At 45.0% G+C, this 23711-nt stretch overlaps 1 protein-coding gene across 1 annotated transcript in view; it reads left to right on the top strand.

Moving 5' to 3' along the window:
* The first annotated feature begins 12365 nt into the window (after positions 1-12365).
* Positions 12366-23711, top strand: part of MOB2 (MOB kinase activator 2) — a 187199-nt gene continuing 175853 nt past the window's right edge. The window contains exon 1 of the mRNA XM_069223156.1: positions 12366-12488. Coding sequence (XP_069079257.1) covers positions 12472-12488 — 17 coding nt within the window. The 5' untranslated portion in view covers positions 12366-12471. The remainder of the gene's footprint in view (positions 12489-23711) is intronic.

Raw genomic sequence — 23711 nt, 5'->3', positions numbered from 1 at the left:
TTCTCCCCAGCATGGATACCCGCCAATGAATACTCCACACATCGAGCTATGTATTACACATCTTTATTCATCTGCCTGCAACCGCAAACTCAACATTCTAAATCTGCATTCACTTCACCATGTTCTAGCACTTGCATCATTACTCTACGGAGTCTTTCGGGAGCTAAAAGGGTTCCATCGTACACACTCACCCAACACAACACCACCCATTTCAGTGACTGGGCCTTTGTCATTTTTACCCTGAGGTGCCTCCGTTTTGGATCATGGTAAGCTTACTGGGTGAACTATCTGCTCAGATATCTGCAGTACCCTTGGAACCACTGTGTGTTGGCTTGGAACCCCTAACTACTTCCCCTCTGTAAATCCACTGGGAATTGTTGCACTTCTCTTCCTGCTGCTGTCAAGCGTGGGTAGTCTTTCATCAGAACACCCTCAAGGTTTGCTCTCTCTGCAGTCCAGCTGGCTCCCCAACCTCCTTGTAACAGTCCACACCTTTTTTTTTTTTTTACAGAAGTATTACGCATTCTCGTATTTTGGGGTTCATGTTTAAAAGGCTGAAGGCAAACTACCAGACCCAGAATGTGCAAAGCTGTTACTTAAAATACCAGGGTGTTTTGAACCTGTTACACATGGCATTGGCATGCTTGGCAGCAACCCATCATAGCCAATGATTGAGGCTTGGAGAGGGGAAATAAAATTCTAATTCAGGACTGGGGGCAAGGATTATGCATGACTTTCTTCACTTTTTATGGTCGAGCGTGCACTCTCTCTGGTCCCTGTTGTAATCTCTCTGTGGGCTTCTAATCACACCCATCAGTTTCATTTGTTCATGGGCTTCCCTTTTAAAATTCGCATGATTTCATTAGAGAAAGGCATGCATATGTCATGCCTTATCCGGTGTTTAGCCTTCTTAGAGAGCACCGGCCAACTACTAAAAACATACAAGGCTCTATGTGTTCCGTATGCTTCCTGGACTACTTTTTCTTTTTTTTTGTAGGCAGTGTGATCTCGCTGGGCAGTAATCAAGCGCTTTTCATGACTACTAGTTTAAATCTATTGTTTAACCCCCGCTCCTTCACAAATTCAAGGTTTTACACAGCGCGATCACACTCATTTTTCTTTTATTACTATGCTCGTGGCAATCTATTCACGGTGGTGCCCTGATTACAGCTGCAGCTAATGAAGGGTGGCCAGCAAAGGACCGGACTGGTCATTTTGTTCTGATTAGTTTCCTTCACGCTCATGGCGTGGCGCTTTAAATCAGCTCCCTTTTGTGAAATTGTATTACTTTTCATTTTCAGTTTATGTGGCAAGAAAAGTCTGGTTAGGAGTTTACAACGCTAACATCACAAACTCAAGCAAATGCGAGACCCATTGAATTGCAAATGCTTGTTTTTACATAGCAGTCACTTTCAAAGAATAACTTCAATAAAAATGAACACAACCAGAAACACAACTCCCATCAACTAATGGGTCATAAGTGTCCATAACAACAGTCCTCCAATCACATTACAATCCATGCCCATCCATATGCCATGACATCCTTTCCTGTTCCTCCTTCTTAACTGCTATGTCAGTTTTTACTCACATTTAATTTGACATACATGTGCTGTATTACTGATTTGTTATTGATATCCTTGTATTATACTCGAGCGTGGTAGGCTCCTTGCCTGAGCGCTCTTCTCTGTGTGTGGTCGGTGGTACTCGCACTGATAATGGACCAGTTTGGTGTGATGCAGCATGTCAGGGAAGCCCTGCAGAAGCTCCCTCACACGTGTGTCACACACTGGATATTCCCTGGTGAGGATTCCTTTTAGGTTGTCCAACCTTACCAACCCTCGCTTGACGCTGCATCCCTGCGGTAAGATCTTGGGTCGATACGAGCAGGCCCTAGCTCATGGTAGGCTGTGGATGCCACCTGGGGCAAGTACTCGTAGTGCAGCCAAAGCATTTGGAGCACCAGTGAGGCAGCTGCCTAAATTAATAGCAGTGGGAGTTTGTGTGACCTGGTAAATGGTCAAATTGTGTGTTTTCACCCTGACAACATGGAAACTTTTAGAAATCATTAGTACTCTCTCTATGAAGGGGAAGAGGAATGGCCACCTGAGGGATGTTGTTTTCCTGCGGAGGCGGACAGAGCCCTTTCTCAGACTATATCTAGGGTGTTGACTCCCCTCCAGGATCAAATTAATAAGATTACAGAGCAGATCCCCAAGGTGTTTGATGAACCCAGACTACCGGTGGTGGGCCCAGTGGACTCACATCCTCCATGGCCAAAAAGGCCCACAAGCATAACGCGGGGCACCTGGAACGGTTTAACAGATTACACAAGCCCCTTCATAAGGGCCTGGGAGATGCTTTGTCTGGGGAATCCAACGACTTTGTCGCCCCCAATGATGAACCCGATACTGGGCTCCTTGGTAAAGGGGAGGGTGATTCAGATGATGATGACTCATCAGTGGACGAACCTGGCTGCAGTACGCCTTGAGAGCCTGGCTACAGCGCATTTGACTCTCAGGATGGGGATCCTTGTCAGACAGACATGTTTGAGCGTGAGGGTATCTACCATCTCCGCTCATCAAAAGGGATCCCGGAACAGAAGGTGGCAGACTATGTTGCTAAAAGGATTTGACAACACTTAGAGAAGGAAGTTAGGGCCCAGCTTTGGGCGGAGTGTCCCAGGCCCCCTCTCAGCAGGAAAGTGGCCCTGACCCCAGAGGTCGACAGCAAGATGTGGAAGTTCTTTGGGAAACACATGAAGGATCCTAAGACGTGCATCGATTGATAGTGGCGAGCGTGCCAGGATAAGGTCCTGGGTGTCGTAGGCCCTCTAATGAAAATTATAAAACTGGTCTATCAGACCAAAACAAACAGGTCGCCAATGTCCACAGAAGGGGAAACAGCCTTTTCTACGCAGCCAGAGCAACACGTAGTGTCGCCACGCAAGCATTACCACTCTTGCCTGAACCAGGCATGTGTGGTTAAGGCACCATGCATATGTGTGGTTCAGCCACACAGCAGGAACAGCTGGAAGAGGAACGTGGCGGATGAATAAGTGGGGCTGAGGTGGCAGGGATGTGGAATTCCTATCGCCCGACGCCCGGGACATCTTGTTTGGGGTCAAGGGCAACAAGTTTTTATGTTTACTTTGTCCTTGGGACAAGTAGGCCCAACCCTCTGCAGCACAAACCCTTTGGCTGCCTGTTTACAGAGAGTGGAACTCTCTGCAGTTGAGGTAATGTGTTTCCAAAAGATAATGCTGTTCGAACTTGTATTTATGGTTCATTATTTGAAAACCTTCATTATTAGGGTGAGTGCTGTAAATAAATGTTTTAAGGTCACACTTCACTACTGACGTTGGTTCCAGTACAAAAAAAAAAAAACGTGTATACACATGTTTGAAAAGTTTAGGCTATGAGGCTAAGTATAATGCTCCCAGAATGCTCTCTGATTAGATGCAAATGAAGTGTCATTTAGTAAAATGTTTTGATGCATGCTAGTATTTCCCAAAAATATTTCTAATGGAAAATCAGTGTAACCATTTTCAACACGATTATGGGAAGCATGAAAATAAACAAACACTGACAAAGCCAAATGATCTGACATATTTTTATAAGTCTTTTAGTTTCATCAATGCGTGTCTTGTTTTGACATGGCTTTTGTAACACTTTATTGTTGTGGGAGCTACCAGGCCCTCAACATTGTAACAAACACTGGCAAAAAAAAAAAAAAAATGTTTTTGAACTCTAAAAGCACACGTTCCCACCAGTGGCATAACAAAAGCCCCGCAGCCGCCCTCCAGGGGGCCCCTTCAGCACAGCACCTGTCCTGAGTGAGTCTGGAGAGGGGGCTCCTCCATGTTCTTTGCAAAGGGGCACCCTTCAGTTTCGTTACGTCACTGATTGCCACTGTCGTTCCTGACAATATGCTCCTTGTGGAAGAGAAGAATGCGATCACTCACAGTAAAGCCAGCCGAAAGAGAGAGAAATAGAAGTTTAATAAAAACAAAATGTCTTTGTTAACACAAGACCTAATTAGGGACCAAGACCCACATGTAGGTAGCTTTTTGCATGTCGCAAACAGCGACTTTCGCTGTTTGCGACGTGCAAAAAGCACATTGCTATGCACAAACCCAGTTTTGCGATTCGGTAACCTGGTTACCGAATCGCAAAACGGGTTTGCGACTCGCAATTAGGAAGGGGTATTCCCTTCCTAATTGCGACTTGCAGTGCAATGTAGGATTGTTTTGCGAACGCGGGCGCAAACCAATCGCAGTTTGCACCCATTTCAAATGGGTGCTAACACTTTCACAAAAGGGAAGGGGTCCCCCTGGAATCCCTTCCCCATTGTGAATGTCACTGTAAACATTTTTTCAGAGCAGGCAGTGGTCCTGCGGACCACTGCCTGCTCTGAAAAAATGAAACGAAAACGTTTCATTTTTTGTTTTTGTAATGCATCTCGTTTTCCTTTAAGGAAAACGGGCTGCATTACAAAAAAAAAACTGCTTTATTGAATAGCAGTCACAGACATGGTGGTCTGCTGTCTCCAGCAGGCCACCATCCCTGTGAGGCCGCCATTCGCAAGGGGGTCGCAAATTGCGACCCACCTCATGATTATTCATGAGGTGTGCATTTGCGAAGCCCTTGCGAATCACAGATGGTGTCAGGGACACCATCCTACATTCGGATTTGCGACTCGCAATTTGCGGGTCGCAAATCTGAACCTACCTACATGTGGCCCCAAATTCTTAAAGAAAGTCACAAAAGTGCACCCATGGTATATGTCGTACCCCTATAAAATATTTGTGAAATGTATTTTAGCATGGGTAAATATGCATGTGTAGATTTGCTCATGTGAACATCTATTGAGCATTTGCAAGTTCATTTTTTTCCCTCCAGCCACTTTCTTCCCAACCCTGGAAGAAGTTCTAATTCTGCCATTGTCAGGAGTAAATGTCCAACCTTTCTTATTATGGGAAAATATTAGAGGGAAGCTGGTGAAAATCTTTGAAACATGCAGGTTAGTAGGTTTGCAGACTCAAAGGCATTCCAGCCCTGAAACTATTGCTCACTGCTTCCTCCAGCCCCAGTATGCAGATCTGCAGAAAGGTGGAAAAATAAGGAAATTGCTACAGTAGGGATTGAAACTGCAAGTATTCAAGCCCTACTATGGTAGTAGCCCTGGCATAATCAGAGAGGCTATTATTAGAGCTCTTACATAATGAGATTGCTGCCATAATCTGGCGCCACACTACATGGCACCAAAGGGACAAGTAGATCATTTTACAGGACAAGTAGATTTGAGAAGCAACCTGTCCCGTGGACAAGTAGATATTTTAATAAATTCCACACCCCTGGGTGGGTTTTAGAGTTCAGGGCAGTGGGGTCAGGTTAATTTTTAGGACAGAGTCGGTAGGTTTTAGACTTCAGGGTGGAGGATCAGGGTAGCTTTTAGGACAGGGTGGGGTAGGGTTTAGGGTTCAGGGCAAAGGGTCAGGTTGTTTTTAGAACAGCGCAGGGTAGTTTCTATGACAGGTTGGGTAGATTTTAGGGTTCAAGGTGGGGTGTTGGGGCAGTTTTTAGGATACAGTGGGGTAGGTTTTAGGACAGGGTAGGTTTTAGAGTTTGGGGGTGGGTAGTTTTTAGGACAGGGTAAATTTTGTGGTTTAGGGAGAGGGCAGGACAGGATGGGGTGGTTTTTAGGACAGGGTAGGTTTAAGGGTTTAGGAGAGGGCGGAGTAGTTTTTAGGACAGGGCGGGTAGATTTTAGGGTTCAGGGCAGGGGGTCGGTGTAGTTTTTAGAGCAGGGCGGGTAGGTTTTAGGGCATGGGGTCGGGGTAGTTTTAGGCCAGGATGGGGTCGTTTTTAGGACAGGATAGGGATTAGGTCGGGGATTCAGGCCAGTTTTTAGGACAGGGCAGGGTAAGTTTTAGAGTTCAGGGCAGGGGGTCAGGGTAAGTTTTAGGACAGCGGAAAGTAGGTTTTAGGGTTAAGGGTGGGGGTAGGATATATTTTAGGACAGGGCAGCATAGTTTTTAGGACAGGGTAGGTTTTAGGGCGGGTGTCATGGTAGTTTTTAGGACAGGGAGAGGTAGGTTTTAGGGTTCAGGGCAGGGGCGGGAGTGAGAATAGTTTTTAGGACAGGGCAGGGTAGTTTTTAGCACAGGGAGGGTAGGTTTTAGGGTTCAGGGCAGGCCCGGGTCATTTTTAGGACAGGGTGGGGTAGTTTTTAGGACAGGGCGGTGTAGGTTTTAGGGTGGGGGTTGGGGTAGTTTTTAGGAGAGGGCAGGGTAGGTTTTATGGCAGGGGTCAAGGTACGTTTTAGGAGAGGGTGGGGTAGTTTTTAGGACAGAAAGGGTTTTAGGGTGGGGTCAGGATAGTTTTTAGGAAAGGGCAGGGTAGGTTTTAGGGTTTAGGGCAGAGGCGGGGTCGGGTAGTTTTTAGGACAGGGTGGGGTAGGTTTTAGGACAGGACCGGGTAGATTTTAGGGTTTAGGGTGGGGCAGGGTAGTTTTTAGGACAGAGCAGGGTAGGTTTTAAGGGTTAGGGTTGGGGTTGAGGGGTCGGGGTAGTTTTTAGGACAGGATGGGGTCGTTTTTAGGACAGAGTGGGGTAGTTTTTAGGACAAGGTAAGATTTAGGGCTGGGTGGAGGGTCAGGGTAGATTTCAGGACAGGGTGGGGTAGTTTTTAGGACAACGTAGATTTTATGGTTTAGTGCGGGGGCTCAGTAGTTTTTAGTACACGGTGGGGTAATTTTTAGGATAGGGTAGGTTTTAGGGTTTACGACATGGGGTCGGGTAGTTTTTAGGACAGGATGGGGTCGTTTTTAGAACGCTGCAGTGTTTAGGACAGAGGGTCGGGGTAGTTTTTAGGACAGGGTAGGTTTTAGGGTTTAGGACATGGGGTCAGGTAGTTTTTAGGACAGGATGGGGTAGTTTTTAGGACGCTGCAGTGTTTAGGACAGAGGGTCGGGGTAGTTTTTAGGACAGGGTAGGTTTTAGGGTTTATGGCGGTGGGTCGGGTAGTTTTTAGGACAGGGCAGGGTAGGTTTTAGGACAGGGTGGAGTAGCTTTTAGGGTTTAGGTTAGGGTAGTTTCTTGGACAGGGCAGGTTTTAGGGTGAGGGTTTGGGTTTGGGTAGTTTTTAGAACAGGGTAGGTTTTAGGGTTTAGGTATAGGGCGAAAGGGTCCGGAGGGGGGTGGTTGTGTCACACAAACATGCATGGCATTAGCACATATACCTTTACTCAGCATGCTTTTACGATGAAATTTGTTGAAAAGGCATGCGTGGTAAAGACGCAGTCGTGTTTCTTACCGTATTGTTAAGCCATGTGTTGTTTTGCATGCGTGGTTCTGTCACACCACCCCCACCGACATTGTGGCTGGCTGGGCACAGAGGGCCATGTGCCTTTTTGGGAATGCCAACTGCGCACTGTCACCTGAATGACGTAGATCACTTCTGTCAAAAATTGACTCCAAACTTGGGAGTTGGATTCTTGGGAGGCATGGGCCATTGCTTAGGGGAACCTCTTCGGAAAACCCTTTGTAAAGGAACTTGGAAAATCGGTGGCAACGTTCTCTGCCCTGGAGAAGACGCAATTGTCCATCAAAAAGTCTTCCCAGGGAAGGTTTTTGCCGGGAGGCCGCTCCTCCTGCCATTCCCTTCAATAAAGCTCCTTTTGAGGGCATAATAAGAGAAACTGACTGGCAGGATGGAAGACAGTAAGAGACCTTCTTCTCCAATAAAGGCACCGGCAGAGGCAACAGGGCGAACAGAGGTACAGCCAACGCCCCAGGTGGCTTATCGGGTAAGGATTACCCCTTCTTTACCTCATGATCTGGGTGGGGGAGACTTTGGTGTTTTGTACAGAAACTGAGGGAGATTACCCTGGATCCTTGGGATCTAGAAACAGTACATAGGTTTCACGTAGAATTCCAGAGCTCCCCTCAGGAGGTAGTACGCCCAAGATGCTTGACGTTCTCAGCTCAAGAAGCGAGTCTTATAGACAGAGAGGTCGATGACCTCCTGGTCAAAGGCACAATTTGCAGATCGGTATTATACTCAAGAGGGCTTTTAAGCAACATGGTGGAGAAAAAAAAAGACTAGGACTTCCGACCAGTCATCAACCTGAAGGAGTTCAACGAGTGCCTGATCTACTGCCACTTCAAAATGGAGGGCATTCATCTCCTGAGGGATATCCTCCTGGCAGGGGATTGGATGGTAAGGCTGCACCTAAAGGATGGATACACTGCTGCGCCCCAATTTTCCCTTGTCAAACGCGCTTCCTTCAGCTTGCTTGGAGAGATCAAGTGTACGAGTTCCAAGCCCTCCATTTTGATCATCTCTCCTAAGCACTGTGGTCGAATTTCTGAGGACGGGAGGAGTGAGGATGATCATTTATCTGGATGACATTCTCTTGATTGACCAGTCTCTGACCCAATTAGTCAAATACCTGAACAAGACTACTGCACTTCTCCAAGACCTGGGGTTGGTGATCAACAACAAGAAATTGGACTTGATTCGGGCTCAAACTATGCTCTTTTTTAGGGTTCGTAATAGACTTGAGTCTGGCTACCCTGAGCCTCTTGGAGACAAAGATTTCCAAAATAAAGAAGGAACTGAAGAAAGTCTTGAGAAGAGAGAGAATTTTATTGAGACAGCTAGCCAGGATTGTGGGACAACTGTCTTCTTCAATCAAGGCTACCTTCCCAGAGAGTCAGCATTAAAGGACCCTGCAACGCCTCAAAATAGCACACCTTAGGAAGGGGCTAATATACTTGCAGCTGGTTCCCCTCAACCACGAAGCCAAGACAAAGCTGCAGTGATAGATAGAACACATGGAAGCCTGGAATAGCTGGGCAATTTTTAGATCCACCCTGGATCTCGTCAGACTTCGACGCCAGCCTTCGATGATGGAGGGCCAGATGCGGCAACATATCTATGGGGGCAGATGGATGGAAAAGGAATTTACGCTCCATATTAATTTCCTGGAAATCCTGGTGAGGTCCTTTGCCATCAAGTCCCTGACCAGGGACAAAGTCTCCTGCTGCATCCTCTTGAGGATGGAAAATATGATGGCGGTGCAATACATGGCCCGGCATGAGGTTGAAGGCCCTTGAACACCTGGTGAAGGACTTCTGGCATTATTGCCTCCAACACAAGATCTCTGTGACAGTGGAATACCTCCTGGGCATGCAGAACGAAGTAGCAGAATGGAACTCCAGGTATATCACAGGACAGCGCTTGGAGACTGTATCACAGCATTTTCGCAGCAATCATGGACAGATGGGGACCATGTCACATCGACCTCTTTGAGTCTAGACTGACCTATCAAGTGCCCAGATCCGTCAGTTGGAGGCTGGATCCAGGAGCGACAGCAGTGGATGCTTTCATGCAGAATTGGTCATCAGGACAGATGTACGCCTTTTCCCCATTTCAGATGATTCCCAGAGTGGCAGCACAAGTCAGAAAGCGTTCTTGGTACTGGTGACTCCGATCTGGAGATCACCTAATTGGTTTCCAACGTTCATGGAGCTAGCGTGGGACCTGCCAATAGCACTGTCATTCTTCCATGCGATGTTGTAGGAATACCTAGACTACCCACACCCTCTGGTCCTGCAGGGTCACCTCAAACTCATGGCACAGAGGATTTCCAGTGACGTTGGCAAAAGATCCAGCTTTCAGCAGATGCTGTTGAATTCATCCAACAAGCATGGGCCTAAGGAACCGTAAAGAGGTACCATTCCCCATGGACAGATGTAATGGTTGGTGTTTGGAGAAACATGTGGATTCTATGTTGGCAGAAGTTATAGATATCTTGAATTTTTTGGCAGAACAGGCTCAGGTGGTGCTGTCTTACTGCATAGTGAATTCTTTCAGATCAGCCATTTTGGCAGGTCACCGCTCTCTCAATGATGTTCCGGTAGGGAAACAACCCCGGATGTGCAAATTGATGAAAGGGAACAGTTTATCGAAACCCCAGGAACCAAGATATTCAGGACTATGGGATGTTAATATTTTCTTATGGGCTGAGAGGGTAAGGAGAACATCTCTCAAAACGAATTATCTGCCAAGCTGGTGATGCTTTTGTACCGGATTTCCTGTAAATGGGTCTCAGATGTGAGGGCACTGGATGTCTCAACTATAGTTTTTACTCTGGAGGAGTGACCTTTACCGTCTTGTGAAGGACGAAGATGAGTACCAGGTCGGTATCCTTTCCTGCTTTTCCCGACACAACCAAACCTTGTGTGGCAGATGTATTAATGCATATGAAGAAGGGATGACAGAGGCAAGGCCGGCCAGAGAGAGACCGCTCCTCATCGCACTTAAGAAAGTATCATAACCGTCTATTGCCAGGTGGGTAAGATGGATCATGATGGAGGAAGGCACAGAGGACAGAAAGTTTGGCACCCACTCCGGGGGGGGGGGGGGGGTGGAGGCGGAGGATGACATCTAAAGACATTCAGGTAGGTGGCAGATTGGAAGAGCTTATGAATGCTGCAGACTGGTCATTGGAGTCTAATTTTAAGAAATTCTATTTCAAAACAATTTTGGACGCAGTGGGTTTGGTGATAAGTAAACTTTGAACATGCATAATCCTCGTCTCTGTGCCTGACATAGAATGAAAAATTTCTAATTGCATAACGGAAATTTTCAATTCTATTAAGGACACAGAGGCAAGGATTGACCCTCCCAGATATCTGTAATTCACAGACCTTGTTCCCACCAGGATTTAATGGGTCTAAGGATAGGTATACCTTGATAATATATGGTACATTATTGCTTATGGTGGTTTACAGTCTTGGTGAATGGTATATTATGTTTGACTGCAAGTTTCTGCCTTAAGTTAACATTGTACATGCCATGTATCTCGCAGTAAGGGGTTTCTAGAGGGAATCTGATAATGTGGATGTTTCTATACCATGGGTAATGATCAAAAGAACGAATAGGGCCAGTTCGTAAGGAAAATGAACAGGAAAGGGATATATATATATATATATATATATATTTGGAGAACTGTTGTTACGGACACTCACGACCCATTGGTTGATGGGAGTTGCAGTTCTAGTTGTGTTATTTTTTTATTGAAGATGTTCTTTCAAAGTGACTGCTATATAATCAAAAGTGAAGAAAGTAATGCATACTCCTCGCCTCCGTGTCCGTCATACAACTAGGATTTTTTTTCATTCTAATTACGAACTCATACATTCAATTTGCAGGCGCTGTCAGAACTACGCTTTCAGCAAATGAGCGTCCTTGTTTTGGGCAGTGTGAGGAATTCATTTTAAAGAAAGGCGCCCTCCCAGGTCTGGTCCTCATCTCCCAATCGGATTGCAATGATACTGTGGACTACGTTTCCCACGTTATTACAAATGGTACAAGTTAACCTTCAGGGAAGGGAAAGCAATATTCTTTCCTCTTTCTCTGCTTACTTTTACACACAGTGAGCACTTTAACCGTCGCCGAAGACGGTGTCTACAACACTTGTGTCTACAGACCATAGATAGCAATAGATCATATTTCGCGTTCAAAAATGTTCACCTTCACACTAGCAACGAGGTCCAATGCCCGGCATACATTTCCCAGAGGGCCATGCGAAGTGGCAGGTTCACCTTTAGAGAAGAAACTGTCTAATCATTTGCCTACATAGTTGCATGCGGCTGGATAGCATGGGAGTGACAGGTCTCTCTTCTGAGACGACAGTGTGTAACCTACAGCATACATCGCCCTGGGGTCGAGCAGGTTACACTCCGTCTTCGCTTACGGTGCTGCTCGTGGTTAGATGCTGATGCACGCCCCTGTAGTTTTGTGGTAAAGGGGCGTGATAGGAAAAAAAAAATAGAGAAACTACAATTTCCGGCATGCCCCGGTTGCAAAAGACGCCCAGAAGAGTATTAATTACCACCGAAAATAAGCTAAGTAGCAGTTTGTTCATGGACATGGAAGACGGACAAGAACGGCTCAACCACGGCTTATCAAGGACAAAATCCGCCATATTGGAATCGAAAAACGCTATATTTTTAGGTATGCAGTCGCAAAAGCACAACATTACAATGATAAATACAAAGTGGGTCTCTGAATCATGTTTAACATTTTTGTTCTAGGACATCCTAAAAATGTACTATCTATTTTAGATAGTATGAGTAGGCTAGGATTTTAAAATAGGGCTACACTTGAGAACTATGAAATGTGATCGAATTTTGAAGATATAAAACGCGATTGGTTCTACTGACGTTTACCACCAGTAGTCGCATGATGTCGCCATGAACATAATTACATTGTTGCGACAGTGTTTCTTCTTTGACAGGGGGTGAGCTCAGTCCTTCTTTTTTGTTGGCAGCCTCCAGTGAGTAGTTCGTGACGTTAGAAGGACGGAAGCAGATGGTGAGGGGCGGGGTCCACGAAGAGGGTTTTGCTGTACTGTGTTTACTTCCGGCCGGTCCGGAGCTGAGACTGAAGCAGAGGAGCCGCCATGGACTGGCTGATGGGGTGAGTGGAGAGATGAAGAAGGTTTGGAATGGAAGTGGCCGAGAAAGGGAATGGGCAACGATTTGGGGGGCGTGTGCAGAGGAAAGAGATCATGACAAGGAAGAGAGGCTGCGAGAAGTAATGTCAGAGTCGATGCTGAGATGGGATATACTGAGGCTGAAGAGTGGGGAATGCTGAGGTGGGCAGAGAGAAGTGTTGAGACTGAGTTAAGTTTTAAAGACAGGTTGACAATCGGCTTAGACGGTGGAGTTCTTAAGGGGTGAAAAAGATGCATGGGTACAGGTGTTGGGAAGCCAGAGTTCATACGACATCAGCGACATTAGAGGCCGAGGAGAGCTTGAGCGGAGCTATAGCAAAATATATGGGAGGCACATGGATGAGGAGGGGAAGAGGCGAGAAGTGTGCAAGACAGGTGAATTTGCTTGGTGAAAGAGAGGGGGGCAGGACAGCTTCAAAGAAGCAGCAAAAGGAGAATGGTGAGCGTAGTTGATTGCTGGGGCAGAGTTAGTGTGAGTTATAATTCAGGGAATTGAAAAGATTAGGGGCTGGTGACAAAGATCGTAGACACTGGCGAAAGTAAGGGGTTGCGAAGGGCGAGAGAGTCTGAAAAGGAAAAATGCTTTGTGTTTCGAAGCTAGGAGAACCTGAGGATAAAAAAGGTACAAGGTACTGTTGATCTTGATGGTTTTTATGAGATTGAGATGACATTGGAATACTGTATTAAATCATTTGTTGGGTTCTTTACATTTCTTCCGTAGCCTTGACGTAACTAATACACATAACTAGTCTGCAGCCTGGTATACCTCAGACAATGAACGATGTTATCAACAACTGTTAGAAAGCATTGCTATCGTAAAACCTATTCCTTTTAGTACAGTTGCCTGACATGGATGTAGCATATTCAGCTCATATAGCTACTGCGAACATTTGATGTCTTATTTTGATCATGCTGCAATTCTCCATCTGGACACAAATGAGACACTTGATGGTTTTACTAAAAATTCAGGCATGCCTTTGATGCAAAATGCTTCTCACTTAGATATTGCGAGCTCAATACCGTGCATGTAATCGGACACAACGACAACAGATACTGTGCATGCAGTAGTACATAGCTGTGTCACACATTGTGCGAGCTGACTGATACATTTGACAATCACTGTACCTTGTCACCGGCAAAACGGGGTCCACGCTGTTACAGTTTAATGTTTTCCGGTCTGAAGTCATTGTTATTCACTGTACATGTGTCTGACCTGTCACGTACCGTTCTTGCTGCCTGATGCCGCTGTGAAAAATGATGTGTTTAGTGCCGTACACACCTGTTAAGCGCTGTCATTACTGCTGGGCATACCCGTTTAACGTATTGCGCCAGCCTCCTGATAGAATGTCATAAGTTGTGCTTGCTGCTTGTCATAGCTGTGGCACATACATTGACAGCTGGCAGTGACATGTAACACGTTTGTTATAAACTGGCATAATTGTAACATACCGTGTCTGGTATATTTAAAAGTATACGGTGCCTCCCGCCTAACACAGTTGTGACTCTGCACCCAGTGTTACAGTTTAACGACGTTCTCTGATATAACTGATTCGCTGTACTTGTATCTAACTTGTCATACTATATGTTGTAGTTGGGTGGCGGGGGCGTACTACTTGACACAACTGTGAGTGTGAAATGATTGCTGCCTTACACACTTGCTAAGCACCGTCATTTCTGGCGTCCTGCATGGCATAACTGCGATACATTGTGCTTGCTGTCTTGCATCTGATCAGCGACGCCTGCTTTTCCTTTGATGCCACACTCGGACTGTACACTGCTTTTATTTGCCATGCGGGATTATCGCTCCTGCAAGTACACGGTGTCTGTATTCATGAGGACCAGAGTTACGGTAGTGTTGCCTTCACTGCCTGACACAATAAATATATATGATTTTAAGTGTTGTGTTATTGCATTTTTATCAATCTCGTTCCTCTCTAGGTTTTGGATGGGGATGATAGTGGTGAAATAAGAGTCCCCTGCATCTGATATTGCATTTTTTTGTTCCTTTATGAGGGACTTTCCTGTCTGTATTCCTAGCAAGATGTTTCTCGTGAAAATGAGAAGCACATCTATTCCTAATCCTTCCGTGGCCTAACCGGAGTTTTAAGTGACGTTACATTATCAATAACTTTCTATATAATGCACCATTAAACACTCCTCTCCCTTCTGTACTGTTGAATGCATTCGGCTGGAGGGTGACCTTCCCCTGCTCGTTCTGCTTAGCTGTTCGCTTTTGTGTAGGCTCCAATTCGACCCCATTGTTCTGTTTTCCACCAAACTCCTCTCTACATCCGATGCGTGCATGTAGCTCAAGTTGCCAGTCTTGGATGGTAAAGGATCAGTCAGACACCTTTTCTCTCCATATCCTCAAAAACATTTGTTCTCGACGGTCTTTAGCATCCTGGCACAGTACTCACGGTCCGGCCTTTATTATTTCACCTATTTCATTACTAAACTCTTAGCCCCGACTATTGGGTTCTTGCACGCATCAGGTATCTTTTTCTCGCTAATCCTGGAAGTGCCTAATCCTTTAACGTTGTTTGAATCGTGATGTAACTGTATTACTGCAGCTGAGATAATAAGATCACAGAATGACGAAATCCAACGAACACTCGAGGAGATACCTACTCCGAGGCAGTTAGTTAGTTACCTGTAGTGTTGTTACATTGCACAGATCAGAGTGTAACAATCATGTGTCTTGGAAGGATTGTAAGAAGGGAGCAAGCTGGTTGGCATGTCCTAGAATAATTTAGCAAAGAAGGAGAAGGATTAATTTAACGTTAAATGTTTTCTGATGAATCCATGATATCTTTAGCAATTATGAACCTGACGTTTTAATGATTACCAAAACTTAGTTAGGCCTTTTATATGGCCCGGATCTTTTGCTTATAGTGCAGGCCAAATAATAAGCCCCACAATCAGGCTGGTTTGACGGGCAGGCCACAATAGGGAGTGTGATACTTATTTTTTTACCAGAAACTTAAATTCTGTGTTTAGTTCCCCCTCAAATATAATTCACGTAAGATATAATTATATAGTTGTACCTCTGCAATACATTTTGTGTGTAGCCTCCACAGTCCAATGAAGAATTTCAAAGAGCTGTATTGGAGATCAAACCTGCTTGTTCAATGTGGTTTTCACTAGTAGTTTAGAGACGCCTGGATAAAGCAGTTTGGAACTTAACGCCCACCCTTCAGGGGCTGCTATTTCAACATAATTTGCGGTCGCCCACTTATGGTGAAGGCCATACTCTGTAATAGGTACTTTGGTTAGGGTTTAGTATTGGGAAATTATGCCTGTGGATTTCTCAGATCATCATCTAATTACATTTCAAATTTTAGCGTGCAGTGTGATCAAGAAACAGAGTAAACCTTATATAATTTAGTTTCCAATTACAGAGAATTATGGGGAGCAAATCAGGCACAAAATACTAATGGGAAACGGTTCATATGGCCTTACTCTGGCAGCTCTGACAACTCTCATCTGTTGGTGGGTTGGTATAACCACCTACTTACCACCTTCATTGAGAAGTTTGCCCAATTAAATATATCAGTCATAGTAGGGATGATAAGACTTTGAAATGCTTTACTGATGAACTTAAGACACTACAGAGTTCAATATGTGAAAATGAAGCATGTCTGGAAGAAATATCTCAGTGACGCTCATAGACTAAAGCTACAGGCCATTAGGAGCTCCTCTACACTGGTAATTGAGAGTGCTAAGCAAAAGCAAAAAAAAAAAAAAAAAAAAAGCTTTACAAACCACACTAAAGAAAACTGTCACTTTTTCGAAGATGCTCTTTTAAGCTGTGAAATAAGTGGTCAGTTCTACATTTCTGTTGATTGCACTTGGACCTCCATGTAATTGGTGTAATACGATCAGGCAACATTTTCAAGATAAAAGAAAACAAATTAAAGTTATCTTGCATGTCTTGAGGATAAGATAAAAAGCTGACTGGGAGTATTGCATATGTTATTCAAGAGGTTGCCGAGATGAAGCAGTCTGTTTTGTTATCTCTAAAGCCACCTTTTTGTAATGGAGATACTTGTCCTTCATGAGTGATTAAGGAATATCAGAAGCAGCTGGCCCCATAGAGCAGAGAATTTGGGATGGAGTTCTACTAATTTGAAACAGCCATGTGTGGTACCCCATATTGAAGAAATCTGACATCAAGGTGATAGACCTGAAAAATTGAGGTCCTATCTAAACATCTCATGGCTCCTTAAGATTTTGGAGAAGACAGCTACAATGCATTTTCAGGAGTAATGTCGAGCTGGATGGTATCATATAGTTGATGGCACTTTTGTGATTTTATCACCATAGAGCACCTGAGATTCCTTTATTGTTGTTCACTTTGAACATTTTGGATCAGCGGACCCGGTGAACCTAATGCTATTGGACTTGGCTGAAAAAAGAACAGATGATGGACGGAATGCGGAACAAATCAAATATTCACCACCAGTCACGGATCTGGGTTTAATCCATCATTTGTTTTGCTCACCATGCCATCCCAGTTTGGACCCAGCCACGTGCAAATCAGTCTTGATCCTGCTCCCCATAGGAAGCGTCCAGCCCGAACTGCTAGGCCATATCTTCCCTTGACCAGAAACCAGCATCCTAAGACCGGTTTCGTGGTATCACCCCCAGTCAGCAAGGTTAGTATGATTCTGGTGGCATAACAAGCATGGGACCCACGACTGGGCATACCCTTCCCACTTAGAGTGACAAATGCAAAAAGAACAGATGATGGACGGAATGGGGAACAAATCAAATATTCACCCCAGTTACAGATCTGGGATGTCTTTGTCAGCAGCATTTGACATCCTTGGCCACCACACCTGGTAGAACAACTCGTGAAGGTGACTGGTGTCTCAGTGGTGTTGCTAAACTGGTTTGATTCCATCCCGTCTAATCTTAAAACTGCTATTGTATGGGGTGCTGAAATCAGCTAAAAATATGAATCTTTTTTTCAGGGTACTATGAGGTTCATGCCTGTCTAGTCTACTTTTTAACATCAATTCCCTGCCTTTGTATCCCCTGTTGTTGAACCTGGGTGTCTTCTTTGAAGTCTGTGTTGATGAGACTAGAGTGCTATTTGGGTTATCCTAAAACATTATAGCTGAAAAACAAAGGTGTCTTCGGGTCTGTTCGTTTCTGCAACTGAGTTCTTGTTTTTTGCACTGGCCAATGGCTACAGAACTATAGCTTTTGATGCAGATCTTTTAGGGTAAGAGAAGTGTATGATTCAAAGAATCTGATCCATCTTCAAGGAAACCATGGTATGTGACCAATAGGACTAGAGCCGAGCCACGGCCCATTGGAGCAAGATACACATTTTAAATTGTTTAAGTCTGCACTGAGCGCCAGTACAATTATAAATTTACTGCTTTTTGAACACCTTGAAAGCTTGAGCAAACCGAGGTTGTTAAGAAGTTGGAAATTGGTTGCTTTTTAATTTCATAAGGAAGAATAAAAGAGTAAGGCAATGGCAGATGTGAAGAGTGAGAACATTCCAAAGTAGAGGAGCAAGAACAGAGCAGGTGCAGAGTAGAGTGCAGTGACACAATTGGGAGTGATGTTGAGTGGCAAAGTGTGGAGTGGTGCAATACGGACAATACATCTTCAATTGAAATGACCATTACATTTGCACAGAAGTACAGTTTTACTGATACAAGTATACATCGCACAAACAATAATGTGTTGAAATGTCAACACTTGGTGTATTGATTTAAAAAAAAAAATCATATTAAAATATTTGTTTACACTGCATTTTTCAGAATTACCAAAAATGTGCTTCATTGTGCTTTCCATATTCTGAAATATCTGCACAGTTCATTTAGTTATTTTTTTTGTGGTAGAAAAAAAATAACATTGTGCAGCACACCACTGAGTAGCCAGCATGATTGTCACATAAATCCTCTCACTTTGAAGTCAGAGAAAGAAAAGGAAACACTAGCTCCCTTGTAGACCAAGCCTTACATTTGACCTCGGTCTTTGAATGCACAACAAATGTGACAAGATAAGAACAGGATATAAAGCCTAGTTACCGGAATTCAGTACTGGTGGATGTATACAGTAACTGGGGTTTTGGCAAGGGGACGGACTCAAGCAGGTCAGCCTATAGCAAATAAAGTCAGCAAGTAGAAAGCAAGAAAATGTGAGTTACAAACCACAAAGCCGATGGTAGGCAATAGGTGGACTGCATTCCCAGGGAAACTTTCTGAATGTTCCTCATATGTCGTTAGCAAACTAGACAGTTTTCGACCTAAAAACTGAAAACTACAGGAGTCACGGGAGAACAAGTTCGTTGCGGAGACGGGAAGAAGAATGGGAAAATGAAAATGCAAAAACACTAAAATAAGAGAACTGCTAGTTGAGGCAAATAACTTAACCAGAAGAAAAACATGCACTCACTAATACTATTTGCAAAACACTATCCAAAAGTGCATATTACCTTTGTTGTGATCTTTACTAGGCCAAGGATAGGTTTTATTATAGCATATAAGTTTGTGTGATTGAGTTGTTGTAAAGGTGTCTTCTGGGGTGGTACTCTATTATATGAATGCACTGATAAGCGGTATTTCTGATACAATATGCTGGTATGGAATATTTTACAATGCACTGAAATAAATTGTTGGCAGCTTTGATTATAATAATGTTATTTAATTGGTTATACTTGTCAAATAACGGGTTGTGCCGATAGTATTCGTGTCACAAAATGCAATTGAATCTATTTGAGTAATTGATAATGGCGGTGAAGTTTTTTTGTCTTGATTTCCCTGTTTGTATCCAGTCCTCATCCTTTTCAGTGGTTGAGAGATTTAAGCCGAGGAAGCAAGAGTGAACCGACTACTGGAAAAAAGGAAGAAAGGTAGATGATCGAGAGTGGAGGGAATAATCGGAGAATGTGATTGCAAAACAAGGTTTAGTCTGAAAAGTATAATACCACCCACTTTGAACCCTGTCAAAACGGTACGAGCAAATGGGTGAGGCAAGCAAAAGCGGTCATTTGGGCATGACGTCCCCGTGAGGGAATTCTTATTTTTGAAAATTCCTTCCATCCTTCTTTCAGTCTTTTGTCTTTCCTTCCAACTCTTCATCTTTCTTTCAGATTGTTTTCCACCTTGCTTTTTTGTCCTTCTTTCCTTACTTTCTGTACTTTTTCCCAGTCATTATCCTCCATCCGTCTTCTTGTCTTTACATCTATCCTTCTCCCCTTCCTTCTTTCTTTCTTCCATCTACCCTCTTTCCATTCTTGTATCTTTCTTCCTTCATCCATCCACACTGCTTTGCACCATTAATCTATATATCCATACTTCTCCCATCCATCCAGGCGTCCCTCCCTACCTTCTTTCTTTCCGTTCTTCACTCCATTCATCCTTCCACTCTTCTTTTCGTTTATCTCTCCATCCATCCTCTTCCTAATACATCACTGTCCCTGTTAGAAATGGGGTCTCTAGTTGGCAGACGGTTTGCACCCTGTCCAAGTAGGGACCCTCACTCTAGTTAGGATAAGGGAGATACCCGCTCAGATAACCTCTGCTCACCCCATTGGTAGCTTGGCACGAGCAGTCAGGCTTATCTCAGAAGCAATGTGTAAAGCATTTCCACATAACACACAGTAATAAGTGAAAACACTACAAAAGGACACCACATCAGTTTTAGAAAAATTGCCAATATTTATCTTTATAAAACAAGACCAATTACGATAAAAATCCAACATACAGTAATAAAAATATGAATTCTGCAAGATTTACTCAAAAATACAGTTCCTTGAAGTCGATAGCTCCACCTGGGGCTATCACAGCATCGTGATCAACAAATCCAACAGTTCTGTCTGGCCGCAGCGTTGCGGGCCAGCTACGGTGTCGGGAAGACCCGCAAACAGTACCTTGGATTTGCAGGTTGTCGTTATCCTTGAGGTGAGCTCCGGAGAGCGGTGTAACTGACGTTGCGGTGTCGTTTCCGGATTTGGTGCAGGAGTCGTCGGGCCCTTGAGGTCACACGCGTTGCGAATCGAACTCCAGGCTGATGAAGTCCGGTGCGCTGGCGTGGATGGCGTCGGGGCTGTGGTGCGAAGCGGGATGTTGCGACGTGCGGTGCCCTCAGGTCACGGTGCAGGCAGCGGCTCGGTGACGGCGTCCATTGGCGTCGGTCAGACCAGGGCTGCGGTGTGAAGCGGGGAGGTGCGACGTGCGGTGTCCACAGGTCACGGTGCAGGCAGTGGCGGCATCGTTGCTGAAGCGCTGTCGTCGGTAGGCCCAAGCCAGCGGTGTGGGGCGGGACGGTGCTTCGTGACCCTCCCGAGCAGTGTCCACAGGCCACGATGCAGGCAGCGGCGCCGGTGTCAGCAGGAGCGTCGTCGGCGGGGATGGCCAGGCTGCGGTGTGTGCAGGCGATGCCAGAGTGCGGGGCCCACAGATCGCGGTGCGAGCAGCGGCTCTGTGAAGTCGTCCGATGATACCGTCGGTGAGACCAGGGTCGCGGGGCAATGCGGCTCCTTGTGGCGTCAGCAGGTCATAGTGCAGGCAAGCGGTATCGTTGGCGGCGTCGCAGTGGTTTCTCCTCTTGAACAGCACAAAACACACAGTTCCCAGTGCTGCAGGTCGAGGAAACTGAAGTCTTTGGTGTCCCTGAGACTTCCAACAGGAGGCAAGCTCTACTCCAAGCCCTTGGAGAATTTTCTCAAGCAGGACACACAGCAAAGTTCACCCTTTGCACTCTTTTCAGGCAGAAGCAGCAACTGCAGGCCAGTCCAGCAAAGCAACACAGCAAAGGGACAGTACTCCTCCTTCAGCTCTTCTCCTGGGCAGAGGTTCCTCTTGATTCCAGAAAGATTCTTAAAGTCGGGGGTTTTGGGTCTTTTTCTTATGCCCTGTTCTGCCTTTGAAGTTGGCAAACTTCAAAGCAAAGTCTCAAGTGTTTGCAAGATCCCTTCTTGTCCAGGCCAGGCCCCAGACGCACACCAGGGGGTTGGAGACTGCAATGTGTGAGGGCAGGTACAGTCTTTTAGGTGTGAACAACCACTCCTCCCTTCCCCTCCAGCACAGATGGCTAATCAAGGCATGCAGGCTACACCCCAGCCCCCTTTGTGTCACTGTCTAGAGGAGAGGTGTGAACAGCCCAACTGTCAAACTGACCCAGACGGGGAATCCACAAACCGGCAGAGTCACAGAATGGTATAAGCAAGAAAATGCCTACTTTCTAAAAGTGGTATTTTCAAACAGACAATTTAAAAAACGACTTCACTAAAGATGTATTTTTGAATTGTGAGTTCAGAGACCCTAAACTCCACATTTTTATCTACTCTCAAAGGTAATCTGCGCTTTAAGGATATTTAAAGGCAGCCTCCATGTTAACCTATGAGAGAGATAGGCCTAGCACAGTGAAAATCGAATTTGGCAGTATTTTACTGATAGGACATATAAAACACACTAGTATATGTCCTGCCTTAAACATACACTGCACCCTGCCCTTGGGCTACCTAGGGCCTAACTTAGGGGTGCCTTACGTTTAGTAAAAGGGAAGGTTGAGGCCTGGCAAGTGGGTACACTTGCCAAGTCGAACTGACCGTTTAAAACTGCACACACAGACACTGCAATGGCAGGTCTGAGTCATGTTTACAGGGCTACTAATGTGGGTGGCACAACCAGTGCTGCAGGCCCACTAGTAGCATTTGATTCACAGGCCCTGGGCACCTCTAGGGCACGTTACTAGGAACTTATTAGTAAATCAAATATGCCAATTATGGATAAACCAATCCACAGTACAATTTATATAGGGAGCACTTGCACTTTAGCACAGTCTAGCAGTGGTAAAGTGCACAGAGACAATAAACCAGCAAAAACAGAGTCCAAAACCAGGAGGTCAGAAGGCAAAAAGACAGGGGAGACACGCCAAAAAGCTGCCAGGTCTAACAGCCCACATTCCTCTCTTTATTTATTTGTCCGTCTCTGCACCAGTGCATCTATCTTTCAATCTGTCCATCCATTCATCCTTTCTGAATTCTTCCCAACGCACCCCTTCTCCCCACCCAGCCACCCATCTCTCCGCTCCTACACCCAATTCAACTGCAAGAGCTGGTATTTACGAGATTTTGAACAAAGTTAGAGGAGCCGTAAACACCTTTTTAAATGTTTCATTTTACACAAAGCTACCCTCTAGTGCCCAGCTCCCTCTTAAGCTGCTTAAGTGAGGGAGAGGTGTGGTTCACAATGCCTCTGTTGAGAAACCTTTTGTGAATCATCTTAAAACAGCTGCTGAAAACCACACGAGGAAGTACGTGTGCTCAGATAGGATGCAAAAAGAGAACAAACATTGGGAAAGCCAGTAGGTCTTACCTATGAGAGTTATTGGCTTCTGCAATGTTTTGTAACCATGCTGTACATCGGCTTGGATACTTTGACAATGTGGCTAAAATGAATTCCAAAAAGCATAATGGGCTAATGTGCCAAGGCTAATGTTTTTTTTTTTAAGTGCATTAGCACTGGCTGCATCATAGTCCTTTTTAGGGTCCCGCGCAAAGCGCTTTGTCCCTGGTGTAATCTCTCTGTGGGCTTTTAGCACACCCGTGTCAGGTTCGTTTGTGGGCTTGCTTTTTAAAATTTGCTTGATTTCATTAGTGTAAGGCATGCACACGTCATGCCTTTTTCGGTGTTTAACTCTCCTCGAGCGCACCGGCCAACTACTGAAAACATACGAGGCTCCATGTGTTTGGTATGGTTTCTGGACTATTTTTTTCTTTTTATTTCGTAGGCAGCGCGATCTCGTTGGGCACTAGTCAAGCGCTTTGCTTGACATCGACCCTGTTACATGGATATTTGCACTTTTGCCGGTTACATAGATAATTGCACTTTCGCAGCTTACATGGATAATTGCACTTTTGCTGTTATGTTTCACTGCAAGCAAGCTTCCGTTTCTTTTTGTGTGTCTGCTTTGCGCTTATGGTGGCTGTCAGCTCGCTTATGTGAAACTGTTTTACTTTTCATTTTATGTGGCAAGAAAAGTCTGGTTAGGAGTTTACAATGCTAATAACTTTAACTCGAGCAAACGCTAGACCCATTGCATTGCAAATGCCTGTTTATTATTATCTTTAGCCACCCTGCTGTAAAGCATGGCTACAAATCATTGTCGAAGTCAGCAATGCCAGTGATGCACAGCATGAACAAAGGCAGTGGCAGAGCCAG

Source organism: Pleurodeles waltl, chromosome 3_1, assembly GCF_031143425.1.
Source record: "Pleurodeles waltl isolate 20211129_DDA chromosome 3_1, aPleWal1.hap1.20221129, whole genome shotgun sequence".
Taxonomy (NCBI): domain Eukaryota; kingdom Metazoa; phylum Chordata; class Amphibia; order Caudata; family Salamandridae; genus Pleurodeles; species Pleurodeles waltl.
This window is presented reverse-complemented; position numbering and strand designations above follow the sequence as displayed.